Genomic DNA, 25,946 nt, shown 5'->3' on the forward strand with positions numbered 1-25,946 from the left:
TAACATGTAAACAAATTTATATATAAGACCATTCTGTTTGTTCTTTTAAAAAAAGTATACGCGCGCGGTTTCATATCTTCGAATTGTTTACCATCTTAAAATGCAACATAGTTAAATGAATATGTTGAATAAACAAATCCATATAATAGCAAAAGGAAACCATTTTAGTATATTTTATAAAAAAATTATGTGGTATGTATAAGCCTTATTTCATTTTTTTTACACAAATCTGTTTTTTTTTGGATTAATTAAAAACCTATAACATTTAGTTATTTATTAATCTTCTATTTTTATATGTATAGTAATAATATGGACGAATAATGTTTTAATTAAACATACAATGGTCATAAAAAAGTGCAAAATGGTTAAGCAAAGGATTATGAAGATATATTTTTTATGGTATAAATAACAATTTTATTAATATATTCCTACATTTTTAAATAAATCTTATTAAATAGAGTAACATATAAGTATGAAGTTGCTCTGAAAGAAAACTGTTTCATTTGTTGTAATGGTAGCGATGGCCATTTCGTCCTTATATGTGACTATTCGCTAAAAATTTGCACACAATATATAGATATTTTATATAAGCACGTTCTTATTTAACTGAAAGCTTATATTTTCATGGCATGCTAAATTAATAGGAAAAGCAATTCTTTATTATAGTTCAAATAGTAATAATATTTCTCAAACTTTTTCAATTTTTCGATATTTTTTCATATATTGTAAACTAGCATGTGCCGCTTAGTTCACATTTTATATGCCCTTAAAAAATTGCCATCTGATAATTTATAAAAGATTTTCCATTTTTTCTAATAAAAAAATATAAGGGCATAACAATATAATAAAAATGAATAATATATTATATATAAATTTCCAAAAGCAGGTTATATTCTTATTTTTGTTCTACTCAATATTATTACGTTGCAGTTGTATATATACGCACAATTTTATACGAATAAAATATGCACATATTGATAAATATTATATGAACAGTTAATATTTTTTTTTCCTTTTTTAAAGAAATAATGACCCTTTGGCTAGTTTCATAAATAAAAAAAAAAAGTGTACATATGATTTATTTCCATATATTGGATAATTTTCATTTGTTTTTATTGAGTTTTTAGCAATTTTCCCCTAATTTTTTTTAAGTATTATTGATAAAAATGTAGTGTTTAAAAATAAAGGATTTTTTTGTGTGTATGGTAAAACAATGAAAATAAAACTTCTTGTAATTGTTTTGTATTTCATATTTATGAGAGTAAAATGTGAATGTTTAAGAATAAGAAGAACACCATATTTTAGTATATTAAATAAAAAAAATGAAAATGTAGCCAAAAATAAATTTATTAATAATGATAAAAAAAATACGAAAAATATAGTTAGCCAAAATGATAATAAAAAAGAAAGCAAGTTTATTCAGTATGAAAATGATAAAAAAATATCAATTGATCCATTGTTTGACTCAGTTTGTAAGAATGTAAGTGTTAGTGAAGCTTGCTTATATAATATGCAAGGGTTTTTTAATAAAATAAATTTTAATAATGAAAATAATAAATTATTTTGTGGAATATTATATGGAAAATATGAAAATGATAATTCGGTAAGAGTTGAAAATGTATTTTTTTCCATAAACAGTTCTCAGCATGATTATAATGTAGACTACCTTTTAAACAGCAATGATCGAAAAAAAATGGACATACTAGCAAAACTATTAAATTTACAAGTTGTTGGTTTTTTTTATGCTTATCCAGATATTGGTGTAGACTTAAATGAAGCTAATCAAAAAAAAAAAAATTTTATAAATTTAAATAAAAAAATTAAAACCTTAAACCATGATGAAAATGAAATATTTATACCTATGGGAGGAAAAGAAGTGTATTTAGCATTGAAAGTTATGAAACAAGTTCTGCCCGAATTAGGTGCAAAAAATAAACATAGCGAAATAACAAATAAAGAAGGAAAACAAAATAATAACACCGATAATTTTTTACATAAAATAAATAATAAAGACACCAAAAACGGTCTTGAACAAACTAATAATGGCGAAAATAAAGGGAAAAAAAAAAAAAAAAAATATAATGAAAACTTAAAACCATTTATTATTTTGTCTGTTGGTATGAATAAAAAATCAAAAGGAATTATTGTTGAAGCATATGAAATGAATAATGACTTAATCAAACTAATAAACAATGATATGGTTAAAGATATCGAAAAACAAAATAGCATATTACAATTTGAAAAAAAGAATAATGGAAATGAACCAAAAATAAAAAGCTTTGATAGTGAAGTAGATCTTATGAATGAACTATATTTAAAATGTAAAGATAATATTTTTATTAAAAAAATTGAAATAAAGAAAGTAGATATTTTATTTTGTGTAAATAATGTTCCTATATTTTCTCATAAAAGTAGTTATAACTATTTTTTCCCATATCCAAATAATTCGAATTATTATAACATTCTTCAAAAGTTTAATTACACAATAAAATCATTAAAAAATAAAACCGATATTGTAAATCTGTTTAAAGATTTTAATTTTCTTTTTTTCTTAACAAATATTTTTTCGATCCAAGATGATTTACCTTATATTTGCAAAGCCATAAATAATGCAAATAATTCATTAAGCATACCAGATCAGTATATACAAATTTTAAAAAATCTGTCAAAAAATACAAACTTTCTTATTTGACAATTTAAAATTGTAATAAACAAATAAGTTAATATATTATTGTCTGCAAATAATTGGTTACACTAGCTTATCCAAATTGCATACCTTTTTATTGCTCTTATAAATTTTAGAGGGCAAAAAAAACTATCAAATTGTTTCCATATAAATATATGTCTTATTCTATTTGTTTTTTAATAAAACTGGCATACTATTTTTATCCATATTTGTTGTTTTTAAGTTTATATTTGACAAGTATATGAATTTATTTTTTTTACACACACAAACATATTATTTATTCTATATATAAATTTTTGAAATTCATTTTTTTTTTGATATTTTTATTTATTCTATATATAAAAGAAATGCATATATTACTATGATAATTAGTCAAACCCTTTCATTTATTTTGCCAAAAATGGTATCCTTTTTTTATAGTTTTAACTTTATTTTTAAATTACACAATTTTTGAAAATTATAAAATTCATGAGCAGTTTGCTTATTTATTAAATATAATCTATGCAAAGGAGCAAATCAAAAAATGAACATATGAAATAAGCTAACTCAGGAAAAATTACATAAACATAAAGATTAAGAAGTAATAAAAATTGTCACACTATCCCACCATAGAATATCCAAATGTAGTAGCCATTTGTGGGCAAGTGTTTAAAGAAACTACCCATGGATATACTTACACATATATCCATACTATGGGCAGACAAAAAAAAATGAAATAAACATGCCAATAAATATAGACACATTTTACATTACATACATAAAGACAAGCACTATTAAAATAACATTTAATTTGTAATATGTTTTAAAAAATATGTAAAAAAAAGTAATTAAATAAAATGGAAACCCACTTTCACAAAAGAAATAAGCACAGGAAATACTAACTAGATGCTAAAATGCGAACTGCTTTTTCCATTTTCATTGGTGGAATATGCTCAGGATTTAAACTCATATTATCTACGTAAATTTGTATATTATTTTTCCACCTATTTTGTGGAGGAAACGGAAAATCACAATATTCCAAATTGCTATCACTCTTTTTACAATCATATAAACAACATATATTAAACAAATTATCTATAAAGCCATATCTTAATGATTTAATATATGTTTCTACAGGAGCATTCATTTTTTGTTTTCTTTTTTTCATTTGCTCTAATTTATCTCTTAACATAGCTAATTTATATTCATCACTCCACTGCTGTAATACTAAAAAAGAATGAGACCCCATTATATATTCACCTTGAGACGAATTAAAAATTAGATTACATAAATTATTTCTATTACAAACAAATAAATTATTTTGATGCCCCAAAAGGTTTTGATTAAATAAGTTATTTTTATACATGCTATTCTCATTATTCGAACCATATTTATTTTTGTTATACATATATTTATCATAATTCCCATTTTTATATTTCATTATTTTAGATGCAACTACATGTTCTTCTTCATCATATATTTTTACTATAGATTCTGTTTTTAATTCTTTTTTTAACTTGTCCACAATTTTATCAAAAATTTGAAGTACTAGTTCCATATTATTCATTTCAATATATTCACATTTAAATAGCTTTTTCATTAACTTTATTGTATTCTTACCAGTATTACACTTGTTTAATTCTTTTTCATATGCATCAAAAAAAAAATATATATCACTATAACGTACTTGGGCTATACTATGTGGAAAAAAATTTATAGTATCTATTTTAAACCGTTTTTCATTAATATCTAATATATCCATAAAATTTTTTCTATTCATATATTTTCTTTTTATATTTTCTTCCTTTTTTGAAATTATATATTTCTCCAATATTTTATTCACTTTATTATCTTTAACAATATTACTCATGTTCTGAGCAGTTGCTAGTTTGCCCTTCTCCTCAATTGGCTCCTCTGCTTTATTTTTTTCTTCACCTCTTTCGTCACCTTTTTCGTCACATTTTTCACCGATTTTTTCGCTGCTTTTTTCATTTTCTTTTTTGCTACCCTTTTGTTCGTTGTCTTTTCTTTCCTTTTTTACATCATGCCCCTTTTCTCCACCCCATTTTGCTTCCTTACCTTTTTGCTTTCCTTTATTTTTTTTTTTTTTTTTTAAAACTGGTTTTTCCTTCTCTTCCCCCTTTTCCTCTTTTCCTATCATTTGTGTTTCTAGCATATTCCTTTCCTCTGATCTTGCATCTTTTTCTTCCTCCTTTCTTAATTCGGCATCTTCAATTGTTATAATATCTGCTTCAAGTTTTGTCATTGCCAATACTGGATTTTCTTCATCAATCTCGATTTTACGTCCTTCCCCATTTTCTATTTTCCATTTTTCTTTCGTTTTTACTTTGGACTGTTCGTCAATTCCCATTTTTATTTCTTCGTTCACCCCTGTTTCGTCGTTTTTCGATATGGCATTTTCTAACTTTTCTTCCTCTTTATCTATTATTTTCGTTTTTTTTTCATCCTCATCTTTGCCACCGTCTTTCACATTTTCTATCACATTGTCTTTAGTGGAACTTCCATTATCTACATCCTTTTGCTTATTCTTTTTTTTGTCTTTTCCTTCATCTTTTAGCTTATCACTGTATGTTTTTTTTTCTTTATATTCCTTTTTTGGGCTTATCCTTTTTCCACTTAACTTCTTCTTCATCTTCTTGAGTTCCAAAATTAAAGTTGACGATGTCCCTTCGATATTTTTTTTATCAATTATGATATCATTAATACTATTTTGTATTTTTTTTTTCTGTTTAGTTTTAACTTTTGTTCTCATTTTTTTTTCAGATTGATTTTTTTTTCTCTTACCATTTAATGAAGCCTTTTGTATAATTTTTTTCGGATTGTTCGATTCAGAACTTTTTCCTAAATTAACTAAATCATCTTTCTTATCAAAGTCTTTATCTTTATTATCTAACATGGCATTTTCACGAATATGCTCATCATTTCTTTTTTTTTCTTCTTCTTCAGCTTCTTTCTCTTCTTTAAGTCGAATATTTATATTTCTGTTGCTGTTTTGCTCGACCCCATCATTCTCTATAGCTTCCGTAAGTTCACAAAATAAACTCCTATTGTGATCGTTACTATTGACGTTGTTGACAAAATTGTTTATATTCATATCGTTGTTATAAGCTCGTCCATTTTTTTCATCCTTATCAATGATGCCATACTGTTTTTTTATCATATTTTGGATATTTTCTTTATTATTAGTTGTATAATTTTCATAACTATTTTCAATTCCGTGAAACGGACTGAGGTCTTTTATTTTTTCATTATTGTCCAAATTTTTAGTACCGCCATTGAAATTTCCTGTGTAAGGGGTTTTACTTATTTCTATATCATCCGGTTTATTTATTTCTATTTCCAAGGGCAATAGATTAACTTGCTTTGGTTCAAGCTCAGGTATGTTTTCATTTTGTGTGGAAGGAAAGGATTCGTGACTTTTATGCTTTAAAATGCTAATTTTGTTTATTGCTTTTTTTTTAGTCCCCTTTTTAATTTTTTTTTTTTTCTTTAATTTTTGAAATTTTGTGGATTCTCCTGAGTGTGTGCTTATGCTATTCTCATTGTGAAGAAATATAATTTTTGAATTTTTTTTTTTTACAACTTTTGGTTTTAAATGTTTACTATTATCATTGTTATTATAAACATTTAATTTTCTTTTTTTTTTTTTTTTGTTTTTTTTTTTATATTTTGAAGAAACCACTGATTCGTCGTCAGTGTACAAATTGAGATTATTTGGGAGGGTTATGCTTTCTATACTTACAAAAGCATCCCGTATTTTTTTTATATGTGTTTGTTTTTTTTTTGATTTTTTTTTGGTGGAATTTGTTACATGACTTAATTCTTTCTCTATTCTTTTACTTTTTTTTATTTCATTTATTGAGGACTTCATATTAATTCCTTCATGGGATTTTCGATTATTTGGTATATGTGTTCTATTCATCCTCTTTACATTTTATATTTTTATTTTTACATTACATACTTTATGTTTCTCATGAATGCTCTACAACATGAATGTATTTTTATATTGTCTATATGTTAACGGCATATAAAAATAACAATTTTTCATAAAAAATGTGTAGTGTTTAAATGTATATATATATATTGTTTTATTGTCTTTAACGATATTAACATGTGTAACATGGATTTATAAATTATTCATTCACAAAATACTCGAATATAATACAATTATTTTATTTATATATATTTTTCAAGACCGTTATTATAGCTATTCTTAATAATAATAAAAATTAATATAGCTAGATCTACTTTTTCTGAACAATTTTCTTTTTTATTGATAATTTTTTATGAATGTTCATAAAAAAAATAAATATATATATAAATAAGTACATAAAAAATATAACAGGTAAAATATGTAAAAAAAAATAAAATAATTTTACATGACAAGTTAATAAAATATTGAATGAAATTATACACCACAAATTAAAAACAACTAAATATAAATAAAAAGTAAAAAAAATACATGTACAAAAATAGCTTTTTTTTATTTGTATTTTAAGAAAACACAAAATATATATTTTTTAATTCTCTATTTTATTTTTGTCCTTGTCTATTTTTATGTGTGGTTGTTTATTTTCCCCTTCTCTTTTCATTATATATATAGCTACATTTTTGTATTTTATATGAGCTTTTTTTCATAAGTATATATTTTTTTATGGCTTTTATATGTAAAAATTAACAAATGTAAAATTAAGTTGGTTTTATATAATATATAATAAGTATAACACAAAAAGGGGATATATTCTTACATACCTCTCTGTACATATACAATAAAATATGTAAAAAAATTATGAGAATAATTTGGACAAAAAAAATTTAGGCTTTTATTTTATTTTCATAAGAGCGAGAACAAAAAATCATGGAACAAACTAGTATATATATGATGAACAAATCGAAGATAAATTTATAAAATTTGTGAATTAATTTTTTTAGCGAATATCGGTCCACGCTTTATTGAAATGTGCAGAACATTTTAAAAAAGTCCATATGCATATACAACATTTGGAATTGCTTATTGGTTGTCTTTTTTGTACCTGTCCCTCATTAATGTTGTTACATGCTCCTTGACCGGTGCTAAATTGTGATTGTATACATAATCTATGTATATTTCAATATATCGATTTCTTAAAAATTTTCTATTTAAATGCTGGCAAGCATTTCTTGCTTCTTCACTATCATCAAAATAAACATATGCGTGCCCCGTGGGCTTATCTTTTATTCCTTTAATTATATGAATTGGATTTTTCTGGTTTGATAATTTAAAAGAACTAAAAAAATTTTTTATTTCATCTTCGGAAACATCAAATGGTAATCCTCGTAGCTTTATTCTTGGTAAATTAACTTTATCTTCTTCTATTTGGCTATATTCACTAAACCCTCGTATGGTTTTAAAAAAAGGTATATTATCCTTAAGTAAATAAGTAACACACATTTTGTTTGTGTTATGCAATTTTTTCAAAGCATTCACATATTTCCTATTTTCAAATATTTTTAAAAACATTGTTACCCATTTAATTTCTTTATTTCATTCGCTTTAATTATTTGTATTCTACCGTTATGCTTCATTCTATATAAAATTGGCTTATTTGTAAATGTATACTTTGCTTGACATATAAAAAGTACAGTATTTAAACAAAAATTATTATAATTCAATTTAATCTGTTTCATATATATAAATATTTCAAAAAAAAAAATTTAAGCAATAATGAGAATTGCAGTTTCCATTTAAAAAAAAAGTATGCAATATATTTAGTGTATATATGCATATATAACATACGCATATAATAATGTGAATTAAAAAAATGAAAATAATTGTTCTTGACTTATTAATCGGTTTGGAAGGATAAAAAATAAATAAAAAGTAATAATAAAAATAATAATATCAAAAGAATTCACAAGAAAAAAAATACATTTTTTTTATTTTTAAGAGGAAGCAGCTTGTTATTAATTGTGTGTCAATGCTACTTTTTATGTGTATTAAATTATGGTATGTTTCTGAATATATATAGGCATTTTAGGGACTAACAGATATATATAATATTCATAAAATTTCCAATAAAAAATAAACAAAAAAAAATAATTCCATTCTACAGAAGATAATAATATTTTAGCTATAACAGAATGGAAAATATTACCATTGGAAAAAGCAATAATGAATTAAAAAAAATAGAAGACGAAAAAAAGCTAGTAACAGGACAGAACTTAAATTTATTATTAGGGGATTTGAAAATGATGACAGCATATGAAATGTCATCAGAATGGAAGGATACAAATATGATGAATGAATGTTTTAATAATTTTTCATGGTTTGATTCAAGAATACTTAAAAATATACAAAACTATTTAAATGCTGATGAAGTAGAAAGATCAAAAATCGACTATGCATATAATGCTTTATTTCCTAAACCAATTGATATAAAAGATACCAAATTAAATATGATGTCACTATGGATTAAATCAAGAATACATTACAACAATACTTTTTTCCCTTTACACTTATCTGAATATGACTCATAAAATCGGAGCATTTCACACTCCACTCTTCTCAAATAGTTTTTTTTTTAAATTTAATATATGGGCATGCTGCACATGCTTCCTATATTTTTTACTGTACCTTTTTTGCTTATTTATTTTCATGTTTTTACACTTTTTTTTGTTGCCTTAATCAAAAATAGAGACAAATGAAAACGGTTAAATAAAAATTTTATCAAACATTCCATATGCAAACAAGTTGGAATCGCACAAATAAGTTTTTATATAAATGTGTAGGTCACGCCAAAAAAGGGCATATAATATATATAGTTATATATATATATATAGAGAGAGAGAGAGAGTACCGATCAAACTATCGCTTGATTAATTTTGTGTTGTAATTCTTTAACGTGGTCATAAAATTTGTCGAGCACAAATAATGGGACATCAAGTGCTTCCTTAATGTATGAGTTTGCAGCAAATTCATTTTCTTCTGTCTGTTCTTTGCCTATCAAAATGAAGAAGTATATTATTTTATAATTTTTAACACTCTCTCATTTTGTTAACCAACATTATGCATGCTCACTAATTAGAGAGTAATAAAATATCGATACTAATACAAAATGATTAAGCATGCACAAATGGATGCATAACCTGATTCCTGTTTTATTTCATTATAGGTTGAAAAACTGTGTGGTGCAGATATACTTGCAAATGTAGTACAAACAGATATATTAGCAGACAGGGGAGGAAATAAAAATAAATATTCTAATATATTATATATTGAGAAAATTTCATCAAACATATATTTTATTATATATTTAGCTTCATTATATTCAAAAAGAATAATATTTTTTTCTATATTTATAGAATCAGAAGATATTAAATCAGTATTATCAACATTTTTATTATCTTTGTTAATATCATTTTGAATCAAATGTTTTTCATCTTCAAGGATTTGTGTTTTTATATTATCATCATGTGCTCCTTTTTTGTTTTTTAAATTATTACTGCTTTCTATATTATTTATTTCTTTTTCCATTTTTTTTTTTTCTTTTTTTTCCCTCTTGTTATTTTTTCTATGCTTTTCATCATTCATGATGTTGCTATTATCAGATGGTTCGATTTTTTCAACTTTTGAATTGTCTTCATTTTCTGGATCACAATTTTGATTATCTTTATTTGCCTGAACATGATCAACATAACTTGTGTTTTTTTCTAATAAATTTATGAAATAACTTATTGTTATTTCTTTTCGTTTTTTTTGTCTTTTTATATTTTCTTGTAAATTTTCCATAATTTTGTACATAACCATAATTATAATAGATATAAATAAATTCAGTTTGTAAATATCTAGATTAATTTTATTTGCATATATAATAGCTTGAATTATTATTTCAATTAATAATTTATATTTTTTTGTAAATTTCGCATTTTTTGTATTCTTATATAAACAATTAAATATTTCTTCGCTAATTATTTCATGATGATCATATGCATTTTTTTCATTAAACAAGCCATTTTTTGATACCGATGATTTGGATATTATATTTTCTTTTTCATCTTCATTTTCCTTTTTATTACCTTGCTTGTTCATATTTTCTTCTTCAAATGATTTACTTTTTTCATTGGCTAGTAAACCTAATGAAGATATTTTTTTAACCTCTTTTTTTTCTGTCTTTTCCTCAGTTACAGAATAACAATTTGAGTCAAACAATAATTCATAAGAATTACAAAAACTAAAAAGTTTATGACTATCTTTTCTTATTTGTCTAGCATTATTAAAAAGGTTTAATATTTCTTCTAAATCTTTTATGGAAAAAAAAAGGGTAACATCCTCACAATAATGGCTTTCCATAATTATTTCCTTTTTTGCACATGCTATTATTTATTCGTTATTTTAATATCTATAATATTTCGATAGAATTAAAGATGTGTGTTATTTTATAAAAAGACTTTATGCTAACTGAAGGGAATGAACAAAAATGAAGTTTTAACAAATTCGCTTGTTTTTCTCCATCCCGTTATTCTGACCGCTGTTCCGTCTATAATAGCTATTTATTTTATTATTATTTTTAAACCATCAACAAACAATTAATCATGCATTTTATGCACTCGTTATTTGTTCATTGATTCATGAAACGATTTTGAATTATTACACATATTTTGTTTATGATAAAAAAAGCCCAAAATAATTTTAGCTATTTAAAAAAAATGCACTTTTATTATATTGCATGGTCATAATAATATGCACAATTTTCATAATAAATTTATGAACACGCAAGACGATTTTGCATTTTGACATGACTTAGTAATGTATTTTTCGAAAAGGGGAAAAATACATATATACGTATAAAATGGGATATGCTTATTTATAGAAAATATTAATTATAACACAAAAAATGTATGCTTTAAAAAAGACGAAAATTTATAATTTTTTTTATACATAATTTCTATAACACAAAAATGATAATTATTAATCTAAAAGTAATATCTCTAAGAAAGAGAAAAAAAATGAAATATGGTGTTTTCATAAGTAAAAAATAAAAAAAATAATATTATTAAATTTTGAAAAAATCTTTCTACTTATCATGTTTACAATATTTTTCACATAAATACGTATCTATTTTAATCAAGAACAATTTTTTAAGAGTATTTGTTTTGTTTCCCTATGGGAATATTTATTACATTTTTCCTACTGATTGGATATCAAATTGTGGCATGAAATTATTTATATACCATGGTTTAAGATGATAATTTTTTTCCCTTTTGTGTTAAAGGGGAATATTAAAAAAAGTAATAAAATAAGCTAGTAATAATAGCAAGAACCAGTTTTATCAATTTCCTTATTTTTATATGTACAGGATATTAAGTTGGCTAGCCATACACATACACACATCACCTTTGTTAATATATGCTTGAAAAATGAAAAATTATAGAATAAACCTTTTGAATGTTTTTAAAAAGTCAGTCCCTTTAAGAGTACTCAGAGAAAAACACACAAACTCAACTGGGGGTACAGGAAAATCAAAAATAGAAGAAAAAATAATACAGCCAATCGAAAGTAAAACAAATACATTTGTAAATAAAAATAAACAAAAGCTATCTAGCAATGATAATAATAATATAAAAACATTTTTAAAAAAATATAATATATATATAACATATTATAGTGGTTATATATTTTTGTTTTCTATATTTTCATATTGTGTTGGTAATCTGGTATGGATGTTTTTTGAACAACCACCACCCTTAATAATTGTAAAGGAGAATGTTTTAAAAGATAAAAAATTAATAGATGAATATGAAGAAATAAAATTTTCCAAATATTGGACTGGCTATATAAATGAGGATAGTGCCCAAATTATAATTAACATCAAAAGTAAAAATAAACGTGATAAGAAGGGAAAAATTATTAGTAACTTAATTAAAAAAAATAATGAATGGATTATAAAAACATTAACATATTATAATGTAAAAAAAAATGATAATTTACAAACAGATGATTTGAAAACATTAAAACAAAACATGACCAATAGTAGCTTATGCCCAATAAATAATGACAATTTTGGATGCAAAAAAAAGTAACAAATAATCAATTTATAAAAACGTATATTCAAATATATATTCAAATATATATTACAAATATATTTTTTTTTGTGATAAAAATATTATTCTAAAAATTAGGATAAACCCATTTGTCTATTTTATTTTTTCCAATATATTTGTCTCTATATATTTTATTTTATCCTAAAAAAAATAAATAAAATAAGTGATATATAATAAAAATTATAACTAAATATTTAATAGCTTTTTGATAAAGCAAACTTTTCAAGAAATGAATACAATGTTTCTATTTATTCATATAATTGTTTTTTATTTTTTTTAAATTAACATCTTTTGATTTGTTTTTCCAATCCATATACTCGATAGTAACAATCTGTGTGTAAAATAAAATTATAAAATAATTTCATATGTATATCTCAAAAAAACAACATCCAATTTTAAGTATTATTTTTTTATGAAAAAAAGTGAAATATATTACCTTCCAATTAAGCTTATTTAGTATGAAATATTTGAGGTTTGTTTTGTTATTTACTTTTCCATCAAATGTGTAATAATGTGTAAATCCATTGACTTCGATGTCAATCTACGAAATGTCATGCAAATTGCAGTGATAACAGCAAAGTGAATATTTAAACTGGTCATGAAAAAATATATAACTATAAATAAGCATACATTGGCATAGCAACTTTTTATGATACCTTTTTTTTTTTTAATGCAAAGTCTAGCATATATGGACCCACAGGATATTCCTTATCCACATTTAATCCGATTTCTGTAAAAATTTTTTCAACTTGTTGCTGCATTTTAGACACTGTTATTGTATTTTTAATATTCTTTTTTTCAACCTTTTTTATTGCGTCGTCATAATCTTCTCCGAGTGCCCTTAAAAAGTATAGCACTATGTGAAGCTAAAAATGGTCGGAAAAAATCGTGAAAAATCGTGAAAAATCGTGAAAAATTGTGAAAAATCGTAAAAAATCGTGAAAAATCGTGAAAAATCGTGAAAAATTGTGAAAAATCGTAAAAAATCGTGAAAAATCGTAAAATAAAATAAAATAAAGGCAATATACAACGTTCGCCTCTTTTTTTATATAAGTACCTGTTTCAGTTCGTCATTTTTAAGCTTATGCATATTGCTTATTAACAAAAGCACAATGTTACTTAATAATTCGTTTAAGAATTTGTCTTTTACACCACCACGAGCTAGCCAAAGTGTGATGGAATATGAAATATTACACAAATATTTTATTTCAAACTTTTCATAATTTGTATATACATGTAATTTTAGAAAACTGGAGTAAATCTCATAATTCAAGTTGAGTGCAGATAGACTTAACAAAATGGTGGTCAACACACCTTTGTCCTGAAAAGGTGAAGAAATAAACAAGTTCAATCATTTTCCATTTTAATTGCATTTAGATAGCCATGTAAGAAAGCTTAAAATTAAGCAGGCACACACAAAATACATATACATTCGCTACCTCATCAATTATAGGAATAAAATGCTCCGAAATGACCCGACATATTTTATTGACAGTTACACAATCGTTGTAATTATACTTATTAAATATGTATAATATCATAGAAAGGTCAAATAAAGAAAAACTTTTAACTAAGTTGTTTATATAATATTGTGTAAAAAATGTTAAAGCATTGAGATCTAAAGATGATGTTTTATGAAGATCAATTAATATTTGTGTTAGCATTCTTGTATTTATCACCGGTTTTTTAGTCATAATAATTTTTACAAAATTATTATACAATGAATATTTTGTGAAATTTAACTTACTAAAAGAATGTATAATTAAATATATTTCATCTATGTTAAATTGATTTATATGACTTTTTAATAAATTGCTAATATTATTTAATATGCCTTTTTCTTTCAAATCAATCATTTGTATGTTCTTCACCAAATATATTAGCTTGTCCTTATCAATTTCTCCATTGGTGATACCATCAAATAAATCATTTCTAATATTACTTACATTTCGGCTTATAAAATATTTATTATAATTTATAATATGATCTTGTTTTTGTCTTGATACAAAACATAGAATATTTTTTGTAGTTAATTTTTTTATTACTTTATTAATCATCCTTTGGAAATGTAGATAGCCATATATGCTTTTCCATAATTATTTATTACATGAACAAAAAAAAAAAATTAAACAAAAATAAAAAGCACTGCAAATTATTTACAAAAAAATGAAAAAAAATATTAACAATAGCTCGAAAAGTCAGAAAAAAAAAAAAAAAAAAAAATAATATAGAAAAGTCCGAAATGTAAGGTGAAAAAATTCAGCAATACGAAGATGGTAAATGGTAGAATTATAAAGAAATGTTTATCATATAAATAAGTAAATATGATACATATTTATATGGATAAGTGTAATAAATATAAAACTAACTTCTTCATTTCACAATTAGTATAATACCAAAGTGTATACAACTTTCTCAAGGGACTATATTTTTTTCCAACATTTGATCCTTCATTTAGCAATATTAATAAGCATATGCATACGATGTGTATAAAAAAATGCGCATGTACTGTTCACCTTTTTTGTTATTCCTTTAAAATTTCAAAACCCAAAAGAAAAAATAAATGCTCTCACATTATATGAGCATATAAAAAGCAAGAAAAATATAGGACTTCAAAAAAATAGTGATTATGCAATGCGTTTGTGTGTGCTGAAAAGTAGGATTAAAAAAAACAGCTTGACAATATGTAGGTATGGGTATAAACATATACACACAGAAATCGAACAAAATGAAAAGAAGGCTGATATTATTGAAAAGTTAGTAGAACGATATAAACACCTTCGAAAGGAAGATAGGATGAAATTAATAAATAGCCATTTAGAAAATATTAAAGAAAAAAATATTAATATAATATATGAATTTACAAAAAAAAACGAAGAAAAAGAAATAAAAGAAGAATATGAAAATAAAAGGAAAGCTAAATTATTAAAATTAAGAAAACCTGCTTATTTACAACCAAAAAATGTCAAAAAAAAAATTAATAATGAATTTACAATAGATAATAAATATGAAGAATTGGCATGTTCTGAAAAAGAAAAGGAATTAAAACCTATTGAAAAATATACACTCGTTGAGGATGTCTATAAAGCATATATTTATAGTAAAGCATTTTCATTATTAAATAATAAATATATTACTAAACATAAAATAAGTAATGATTTTAGTTATGTTATGATTAATTCAATAAAAAAATACCTTTTAGAAAAAATCAAACCAGCATTAATAAACGAATTTAGTGTATATACCAATCCGTATATGCTCTTAAAAAATTCTTTACATAATCTCATATTGCATGAACATGTAAAGAATTGTTATGATGAAAGCTTGATAGAGAATTATATAAATAAAAAAACAAGTCTAAACATTTTAAAAATAAATAGTGCCGATGTACCTGTCGAAGTATATGAACCCCTAGTCTCATTTCATGGCGATACACATTACAACTATAATGTGCAAGACAAATTCAAACGAAGCATAAATACGTTTCTCAGCATTTTAGATACGATTCAAAAAGGGGGTGGAGATTCCCAAAACAAAAGCGAACAAAACGAATCAAGCAATAAAATGAAATATGAAGATATGTCTATCTTAATAAATGATGTACTAAAAAAATTGCCTGAAAACATAAAATATCCATTTGAAAACTATCCGTTTGAAAATTTAAAATCATTTAAAACAAATATAAAAAAAAAATATATTGGAGGTATTAAAAATAATAAACCTGCAAATATAGAGGATGAAGAAATAGCACATATGAGATATCCAAACTTACAATGTGTTTCTCATTCATTACCAAAGGATCCCAAATATAGAGATAATGTTATACATGCTATTAAAGTTTTAGAACGATCGAAGCATTGGGATTATAATAGCAAAATAAAAGCCATTAATACTTTAGTTGAAGTATGGAATAATATGAATAAGAGTGAACATTATGAACATGTTTTAGATAAAGCACTTCCTCCTATTTATACAAAAAATATGTTACGAAAAACAAGGACACGAAAAGATACATACAACAAGGGACTTTCCTATATACAGTCTCTCACTACTCAAAAGCCTCTCCACCTTCGCTCAAAAAAAAATTAGTCACCCTAACCTGAAACCCTGAACCCCACTTTTTTCCTTAACAAGGGCGCCAATATAAGCAGCTGCCCTTTCATTGTTGTTCATGCAAATTTGAAAGTGTAGAAAAATCATATGTAGCATAAAATATGTTATCTCTACACGCGTACAGTTTTAATATAATATAATCCCCTAAAAAATAGAGTAATTATTATTATATAATTTTTTTTGGTATTTTTTTTATTTAAAAAATTAAATAGTTATATGTTTTACAAAAAATGAGCACTAAAGTGGCAATTACTATTTGGTATTTATTTTTTTTTAACTAACTTATGTTATTTTTTTTTCTTACATGTTCATACAATTTTCTTACATTTTCTTGCATGTTCATACATTTTCTTACATTACCTTACATGTTCATACATTTTCTTACATTTTCTTGCATTTTCTTGCATTTCCTTACATGGTCATAATTATAAAATAGCGTAAAATGTAGAACAGTTTTGGTACACTAAAAAATATTTTTTAATTTTGGCGGGTATATGCACGATAGTTTGATGAGGGCATATATTGAAAACACTTTTCACGCTAACGGAAATATTGAAATAAAAAAAATAAAAACATTTTTTATAGTAATAATTTTATTTATATTAATCCGTTTAGCAGTGTATTAATTAATTTTTTAATGCTTATATAATAGCAGTAATATTTTATTATATATATCATTTATTAATTTATTCGTTTTTTGGTTCCTTAATTTTTATATTGCATATGGTATGCGCACATTGCTATAAGCAGGTAAAACTATATAGAGAGGAAAATGATATAAGGTTACTATTTTATTATGATGTAACGATAAAAGTATATATTCTTAAATAAAAAAATAATTTAAAAAAATATTGTTGATGCACATAGTTATATATATATATCCTAAATTGCCTAATTATGTATTTCCGTTACTTTTCTTTGTAATTATATATATAATATATTTTTGTACGAAAAAAAAATATTTTTTGTTATTTTATTATTGCATACTCTTTTATACTAACATAAAAAAATGTCCTTACTATTTTAAAAATAAAAAAAAAATGTAATTGCTTTTTTATAAATAAATATTAGTAATTGTTTTTTTTTCTGATTTTATATATATAATAATTTTAATTTATATATAATTAATTTAAAAAAAATATCGTTCTTTAATACATATATTTCCATTTTTATATTCCTAATTTTCTATTTTAATTTTACATAAAAATAATAATAATTAGAGGAATGCTTAAAACCCTTCCCCATATTATTATAAAATAATATGAAATGATTTTATGGAATATTTTTTAGAAAACCCAACATAAATAATAAATAACTATATATATTTACCATATGTATGCAATAAGAACGTTTAAAAATTTTGTACCCCTTGCTAGCTTTAAAAGAGCTCTATATAAAGTATAACCTATGTTTCTTTTATTTATATTATATATTTAAATAAAACAAAATATTAAATACGGGTAAAATGATATTGAAAAAAAAACTGCTGCTGGTTGTTAATTTATTCATCGTATGTGCATATTTAGATTTCCAATCCGTCGAATCAAAAATAAATAAATTCAACTACAACAATGACGACCTATTAAACAATTACGTTGATATGCCAATGCCCTATTCAACCGGTAACGACGAAATTGATAATGCCGACAATGCAGATAATGCCGACAATGCAGATAATGTCGATAATGCTGATACCGCCGACAATGCTGACACAGCTGACACCGCTAACACTGCTGACACCGCTGACAGCGAAAATTATATAGAGAATGCTGACGAGGTAAACGAAATAAGTCACACTGATGATCCATCCACCATCTCACACTTAGATAGTGACATCATTTATGAAAGTGACGATACCACTGAAAATGCAAATGCAGAAATAGAAACACAAGAAGATGCCATAAATGAAATTCAAGAACAAGTCGAAGAAGAATTAAAAAATGAAATCGATCAAATCGAAGATGCTGTTTATCAAAATGAAAAGGAGGATCAAAACGATGATTTATTTTCTTCATTTAAAGAACCATTAGATATTAATAAAATATTAAAAAAACAAATGAGTATGAGTAAATGGAATAATATTTTAAACTTTTTCAGAACAAGCAAAACACAAGGATTTAAAGAAAGTAAAAATAATTTCTTAAATGAAATACAAAATAGTTATGCATATAGAAACGGTTTATATTTTAGTACAACGAGCGTTGGGGAATATAATAAAGAAGTAGATCAAAGCCAATATGCTACTATCAATTTGCCAGACAATACTATGGTCTTAGTAGTTACAGGAAATAAATTATTTTTACAAGACTTAATATATTCCACTAATAAAGAAAATGCAATTAAAAAAAAATTCACATATACTATGAATAAAATAATTGCAAATTTGAAAAAAAAACTATATTTCAAAAATTTCAATTATCAATATTTATATAGAAATGATTCTTTTGCTGAAGATAGCACAAATAAACTACTTGACATGGATTTATTAGGTGAATTATCCAACATAACACAAACAATTTATACAGATGATAGAGAAAAGAAAGTAAGTATGCATAAAATATATGGTGGTTGGTTTCATTTCTTGGGTATATTTGTAGTAAATGGATATAACTACCATGTTGCAAATAATGTAAAACATGAAGATGCCTTAGGAGAAAAATCTAATGATCCTGTACCTGAACATTTATTACCTGAATTTAAAAATCTACTCGCTAAAAAAAATCCAGGGGATTATCAAAACGGATATTTATTAGGTTTATGGAGAGACTTTCCAAATAATAAATTCGTAAACTGGCGATATTCACTTGAATTATTTTTATGGGACTTATTAGGAGTCTTACCTCATGAATTACCACATCCATCCGATTTAATCGTTGGTTATAATAAATATGAAGATTACAAAGAATTAGAATTAGCTCAAGAAGGAGAAGGTAATTCCGATGAATTCAAACATTTAAACAATGAACATAAAGATGATATATATCATTTTGATATTGAAAATACATGGCACAAAATTATTATGAATAAAATATCATCCTATAGAGGATTTGATGTTACTATTGTTTCTGCACAAGATTATATGAATGCTAGTGGATATGATAACGAAATCGTATCTAAATATTATAATTTAAAAAATGAAAAAGAATATATTTTTCTTATCCTATTAAATAAAGACTTTTTTGTTGATGAATTTGTTAAAAGTCAAAACTATAGCACAAGTAAACAAAACTATTTTGATAAAATATTAAAAGAAGTAGTAGATGATGTTATTAAAGTATTGGAAGAAGTTAAAACGAAATTATTTCCAGATAATGATGATATTAAACCTATTGTATCTGTATATAATTATATAGAAGAATTTGAAAGTAATTCTGCAAAAATTAATCCTCATATTTTAGGTGAAATAGCAGGAATAACAAAACATTTAAAATGTGAAAACTTATTAAAATCTTCTAGTAAATGCACTAAGGATATATCTATCCATCATAAATATGGTGGCTGGTTTGAATTCGGAGGTGCTATATATGTTAAAAATGTAAATCATGTTGATATTTCATATGAACATAGAAATGATAAAGAACCTATAATTAAAAAAGAATATGAACAAGCAATATTAGCACAAGCTAATTCAAATTATTCAAGTGCTGGATTATGGAGAGACATACCTGAAAAATACATGGCTCCATACAGATACCCATTAGAAGTTTTTGCTTTAGAAAATCCAGAATTAAATATATTAAATTTGAGAGATATACATCCATTTGTTGCTATGGAAATTTTAAATAAAGGATTAAACTCAATGCAATTACATGAACAAGTAGCATTAAATGATAGCAATCAAATTATGATTACTTCATTCGCTCCCGAAAATACAAACTCAATTACTTCACCAGCTGCGCCAGCTGCTCCTGCTGCTCCTGCTGCACCTTCTACACATTCTTCATCTCTTAGAGCAACATCAAACACTGAAACTCAACATGATGGATTTGTCATTAACGAAAACATTAACATTCATAATAATCCAGATGAAGATAACGAATATGCAGATCCATCTAGCGAACAAGAAGATGCAATTTACGTCGAAATTGATCATGGAGTTCAAGCATTAGCACAACCATCAAAAGTAACAAAACCCAAAAATGCAAACCCAACAAATATAGACTTAATAACAAACAAAAATTTATTTAATGCAAATCCAAATGATATATTCACAGGAAATCCATTTTTTTCTAATAATAAACATCAAAGTTTTATCGACAATTTTAATTATATAACAAAAGCAGTTACTGATAATAAACATTTTTCTGATTATGATGACGATGATGATGAAGAAGAAGAAGAAGAGGAAGAAGCTGATCCAAGACTTATTACACACAACGATAATAATAATAAATACTTTAAAAATATAAGCAACTCTGATAAAATAAATGCAACATTAAATACTGTTGCTAGTTACATAAATAAATATACCAACAATGAACATCTAACTGAATCCATCATCAATTCTCAAGTTTATATTGTCATGACATTTTGTATTGTATTCCTATTTGTAGCTCTCTTTGTTTTAATAGGAGTTAGATTATACAACTTGCTATCAAAAAAACAAACAAGCAATGGAAATCGAGGTATTTCTTTATCTTTAAAAGAAAAAACAAGCATACCTGTTGCACAAGGACTTCCAGCACCTTGGCTAAATGCTTAAATCAAACTTGATGAATATCAAACATTAAATAATAAATTCAAATAATATATATATATTTATTTACGTTCATTTGTTATTATATGTAAATGAACTCAAAAAAAGAAAACCAATTTGATCACCATTTTGTATGATACTTTATACTTAACAAATTAAATTTATTTAATTTATTCCGAAAATTCCGCACCTTGTAATATTTTTATATTTTCATTTTTTACCTATATATATAATATATATATATAGTGGTATGATATATATAATATGCATGATTGATCGATAGTATTATGTATATATGTGTATATATAGAGGCATGCGTGCAATTTTTTAATTCGCTTATGTGTGAAATATCGTTTCATTTATTTTCATATTTTAATATTTTTAATTTATTGCTAATACATATATTATATATATATATACATACATATATATATATAATTACGTACGATTTCGTTTTTTTTTTTTATTAATAATAAAAATTAACATTTTTGAGTCCTATTGATTTATAGTTTTCTTTTTAAATTAAATGAAGTTTCGATATATATAAAGCTTTGTGTCAACAATGACACATATACACTATATCGTATGAATAAGCCACCTATAAATAGTTAGGCGTGTTGACCTTAAAAAAATATATAGGCAAACATTAACAAACTCCATAATAGTTATGCAAAATATAAACAAGCCAGGCATACTATTATTTATACACCTTTTTCCAATCATCCATCGATACGTACAAAACGGAAAAACCGCTACTGTTTAAAAACCATTCCCTCAAAAAATAGTATGGCTTTAAGCAAGTGGTTACGCCACTTTCGTAAGTAATCGCTTTTTCGTCCGCGTTCTCGTTCATATTTTCTTCCAAATTTTCTTTCCTATTTTCTCCCAAGTTTTCGAAAAAACTGGTTACTTGCACATTTTTTAAGTACAAATTTTCGAGGTTGTCAATTACAAATAAGGCTTTTTTTTTGTGTGTGTGGGAATCCCCATTTGTGTTCTCTTCCATTACAATGTCAATCATGTATGGATAATAAAAATATTTTACAAAATGAGCGATTTTTTTATTTCTGAACAAGTCAGATAAAAAAAGAGTAAATTGTTGGCTAGCTCGATCTTTTTCGCTAGTTATGTCTTCATTTATTTCAAAATATTCTTTTTTAACATGCTTGCAAAAGTCGAACAATTCATTGGGCATCCTTCGTTCCATTTTCATGTATAGCATTTGCAGCATTTGCGATATGATGCTTAGCAATTCATAGGTTATTTTTTTCTCTTCATTTGTTTCGTATGCTTCGATAAGTATTTGCAACCCACCCCTTATTTTGTTACACAACATAGCCATTGATATTTCAAGCAAGTCAATATTATTTGGGCACACATTTTTTTTTAAAACAATTTCTACAAAATAAAATGATATAACTGAAAAGGCACAACGTGGTAAATGACTATCATGTATATCCAAAATATTTTTTTTTAAAATTTCGTTTAAATAACTGTATAATATTCGAATTTGAGATTCTTGGATGGAAGAAAAAAAATTTATGTACTGTTCAGAAAAAAACTGTAATAAAATTATGATATCATTCTCATTAAACAAATTTAAATGACCATGTACATAATTTATACAGTAATAAAAAATATTTATATTTGTTATTTTTAAATCTGCACACACTTTTAAAAAATATATGAACGTGTTAATATCAAATGAAAATTCTTCTAATTTTTTAGAATAAAATGTAGCTATATTTTTTTCCCCTATATCCATATAATCTTTTTTTATATTTTCATCCATCTTATTATTTTTAAATTCGGGAGTTGAAATATGATCATTATCTTCTGTAGAGAGTGTCGTATTTTCTTTTCCATTTTTTGTCTCATCAATTTTCTCATTATTTATGGACATAAAATTATCACATGTTATTGTATTTTCCTTTTTATCGAAGGGTAATTGATTATTTGTTTCATTATAATGAAAAACAAATTTTGTTACATGTCTGTCTATTCCTATTTCCCATTTTAACTTTCTCTCTTCCACATGAGTGTAATTATTTTCATTTATATCTAATGTGCTTGTATTGAAAAAATGCTCTCGATTTAATATGAGGTAAAATATATATTCTATATAAAAATCGGCTATTGAATTTTTGATATATATTTTGTTAATAAAAAAATTATTTTTATTTTTCAAGTAATCAATATTTTTATGTATGAGATAAAATAAATTAATTAATGATTCATTTGATAAATCTTTAATTTGTTTTAAAACATTATTTTGTGATAGTAAAAAATAGAAAAATTCTGAGTCGTTGTAATTTAATTTGGATATATATTTAAGAATGTATATAACATAACTTATATTTATTTTAATATTGTTGTTTTTTTTGAGATCTAATTTTATATAATTCATAATTTGATGGAAAATTGTAAAATTAATTTTATTTATGATAGACATTGATTTTAATAAATTAATTATAACAATTGGATGAATAGATTTTTTAATATTATTTTTTAAATATAAAAATAATTGTTTATATGTTTTATCTTTACATTCAAAATATGAACAAGCAATAATAGTTTCAACCACAAATTCAATAGGCCAATAAAAATTCAGCATATGTGGTATTCTTCTTACTAACCTTCGAACAACTTTTTCATTTTCTTCTCCTAAGCATTTTTTATTTAAACTAAATAAAATTAATGCCTTTGCATGATATCCATATTTCATTATATTTATATATTTATCAATTTCATTTATAAACCTCTTTAGCATTCCTTTTTTATTTATTTCAAATATTGTATAAAATTCAAATAAATCAATTAAGTTATAATATTTATATTCATGCACACATTTTTTAAGTTCACAATTTAATATATGAACAAGTGAACTTTTTTTTATTAAGTCTTTAAAACTATTATATGTTTTTATTTGTTGAGATGTTGTAATATTTTTTTCTCTATGACTTTCTTTATCCATAAGTTCTACATTGGTTTTGTTTGAAAAAATAAGACTTTTGCACACATACCTTTTTATAAGTCTATGAATTTGTTGGTTATAAATAATATTATTCATAGCTATTGAAATAGAAAATAAAATTTTGCTTAAATGTTTACATATAAATGTTATGTCATGTTCATCAAATTTTTCAAAACGCATAGATATTGTACTATCTAAATAATTAAATATGGTTTTATTAAAATATAAATATTTATCTCCTAATAATACAATTTTTATAATATCATTATTTTCTAAAATTAAATTATTTGTTAAATTTGTGAATAATAATGTATATAAATTTTCCAACTTTGAAAAGGGCCATACAATTGAATTACCCAACTCAGGTACTCCTACCCCATCTCTTTCCTTTTTCACATTGTTTAATCCAATATGATGAAGAAATTCAAAGACATAGAAAATGTTTGTTTTGGTTGAATAAAATATTTTATCATCATTTTGTTTTCCTTTCTCAATTTGTCCACCCTCCTCACATAGCCTCCTTAAGAACTCCCTCTCAATCAGATAGTTCCTAACCTTTTTCGTGGTCATGAAAATGCATAATTTTAACAAGTTAGTATCACTTACATATTTAATCATATCATGGTTATTCTTTTTTGTAATAAAGAAATAAAAACTTTTCAAATGTGTGTAAGTCACTAGGTCTTGGTTAAGTTCGTTTATTCTGTTTTCATTTTCACTCCCAGTTTCCTGTGTCAAAATTTGGGACCCCCTCTCGTCTGGCTTCTCAGATAAACATATTTCATTTAGAATGGTGAGAAAGCCATTTGGGTTTATGTCTGAATTAGTATTACATTTTTCAACATCCTCTTTATCAAATAAATTATATTTAGGTTGATATAAAATTTGAAAACTATCTTTAGAAATTATATTCTTAAATTTATTTTTATTGACAATAAGATTATTTATCACATTATTGTTAAGATATAAATTTTTTGTTTTTATTTTTTTTAATAATTTTAATTTTTTAAATTTTTCTCGACTTTTTCTTTCATATAGTGGTACTACATTCTCTCGTTTGGATTTTGAAAAATAACATCTGTGGATTCGGAAAATGGTAACTATGCCCATACCTTCATCTCATAAATATATTCTATATAAATATCTATATAAAGAACAACACTATAAATATCTGAAATAAAACAATATATTTTTTCTATAACATATATATATACTGCCCGCATCACCTACAGGCATAAACATTTGATCAAATTTTTTTCATCACACTCATTTCATAAATATATATATTTTTAACATTTATTTTTTTTATTAACAATAAAAATGCGACATCTTTCGAATGCCAATAAATCCTGCACTGTTCATAAATTCTGCATTGTTCATAAATCCTGCAGTTCATA

General features: G+C 24.2%; 10 protein-coding genes across 10 annotated transcripts; 5 read left to right on the top strand and 5 right to left on the bottom strand.

Moving 5' to 3' along the window:
- Window positions 1–1,213: 1,213 nt before the first annotated feature.
- On the top strand, window positions 1,214–2,692 carry PCHAS_0508300 (conserved Plasmodium protein, unknown function; the record flags this gene model as incomplete). Its single annotated transcript, XM_731853.2, has 1 exon — window positions 1,214–2,692. One exon carries the CDS (start codon window positions 1,214–1,216, stop codon window positions 2,690–2,692), a length of 1,479 nt encoding a protein of 492 aa, XP_736946.2.
- Window positions 2,693–3,563: 871 nt separating this feature from the next.
- Window positions 3,564–6,608, bottom strand: PCHAS_0508400 (conserved Plasmodium protein, unknown function; the record flags this gene model as incomplete). Its single annotated transcript, XM_731637.2, has 1 exon — window positions 3,564–6,608. One exon carries the CDS (start codon window positions 6,606–6,608, stop codon window positions 3,564–3,566), a length of 3,045 nt encoding a protein of 1,014 aa, XP_736730.2.
- Window positions 6,609–7,697: 1,089 nt separating this feature from the next.
- On the bottom strand, window positions 7,698–8,186 carry PCHAS_0508500 (RNA-binding protein, putative; the record flags this gene model as incomplete). The annotated part of the gene is made up of 1 exon (XM_737412.2): window positions 7,698–8,186. One exon carries the CDS (start codon window positions 8,184–8,186, stop codon window positions 7,698–7,700), a length of 489 nt encoding a protein of 162 aa, XP_742505.2.
- A 620-nt stretch (window positions 8,187–8,806) lies between these two features.
- Window positions 8,807–9,202, top strand: PCHAS_0508600 (ATP synthase-associated protein, putative; the record flags this gene model as incomplete). Its single annotated transcript, XM_737411.1, has 1 exon — window positions 8,807–9,202. The coding sequence occupies one exon, from the start codon at window positions 8,807–8,809 to the stop codon at window positions 9,200–9,202; it is 396 nt and encodes a 131-aa protein (XP_742504.1).
- A 323-nt stretch (window positions 9,203–9,525) lies between these two features.
- PCHAS_0508700 (conserved Plasmodium protein, unknown function) lies at window positions 9,526–11,015 on the bottom strand (the record flags this gene model as incomplete). Its single annotated transcript, XM_016800128.1, has 2 exons — window positions 9,526–9,665; window positions 9,812–11,015. 2 exons carry the CDS (start codon window positions 11,013–11,015, stop codon window positions 9,526–9,528), a joined length of 1,344 nt encoding a protein of 447 aa, XP_016655171.1.
- A 1,067-nt stretch (window positions 11,016–12,082) lies between these two features.
- On the top strand, window positions 12,083–12,745 carry PCHAS_0508800 (conserved Plasmodium protein, unknown function; the record flags this gene model as incomplete). The annotated part of the gene is made up of 1 exon (XM_736992.2): window positions 12,083–12,745. One exon carries the CDS (start codon window positions 12,083–12,085, stop codon window positions 12,743–12,745), a length of 663 nt encoding a protein of 220 aa, XP_742085.2.
- A 114-nt stretch (window positions 12,746–12,859) lies between these two features.
- Window positions 12,860–14,823, bottom strand: PCHAS_0508900 (RAP protein, putative; the record flags this gene model as incomplete). The annotated part of the gene is made up of 6 exons (XM_016800129.1): window positions 12,860–12,907; window positions 13,053–13,097; window positions 13,203–13,307; window positions 13,423–13,632; window positions 13,824–14,087; window positions 14,206–14,823. 6 exons carry the CDS (start codon window positions 14,821–14,823, stop codon window positions 12,860–12,862), a joined length of 1,290 nt encoding a protein of 429 aa, XP_016655172.1.
- Window positions 14,824–15,400: 577 nt separating this feature from the next.
- PCHAS_0509000 (conserved protein, unknown function) lies at window positions 15,401–16,855 on the top strand (the record flags this gene model as incomplete). The annotated part of the gene is made up of 1 exon (XM_735100.1): window positions 15,401–16,855. One exon carries the CDS (start codon window positions 15,401–15,403, stop codon window positions 16,853–16,855), a length of 1,455 nt encoding a protein of 484 aa, XP_740193.1.
- Window positions 16,856–18,344: 1,489 nt separating this feature from the next.
- On the top strand, window positions 18,345–21,581 carry PCHAS_0509100 (exported protein 3, putative; the record flags this gene model as incomplete). Its single annotated transcript, XM_016800131.1, has 1 exon — window positions 18,345–21,581. The coding sequence occupies one exon, from the start codon at window positions 18,345–18,347 to the stop codon at window positions 21,579–21,581; it is 3,237 nt and encodes a 1,078-aa protein (XP_016655173.1).
- Window positions 21,582–22,272: 691 nt separating this feature from the next.
- On the bottom strand, window positions 22,273–25,659 carry PCHAS_0509200 (conserved Plasmodium protein, unknown function; the record flags this gene model as incomplete). The annotated part of the gene is made up of 1 exon (XM_740669.2): window positions 22,273–25,659. One exon carries the CDS (start codon window positions 25,657–25,659, stop codon window positions 22,273–22,275), a length of 3,387 nt encoding a protein of 1,128 aa, XP_745762.2.
- Window positions 25,660–25,946: the final 287 nt, after the last annotated feature.

The sequence above is a fragment of the Plasmodium chabaudi genome (assembly GCF_900002335.3).
Source record: "Plasmodium chabaudi chabaudi strain AS genome assembly, chromosome: 5".
Classification (NCBI taxonomy): domain Eukaryota; phylum Apicomplexa; class Aconoidasida; order Haemosporida; family Plasmodiidae; genus Plasmodium; species Plasmodium chabaudi.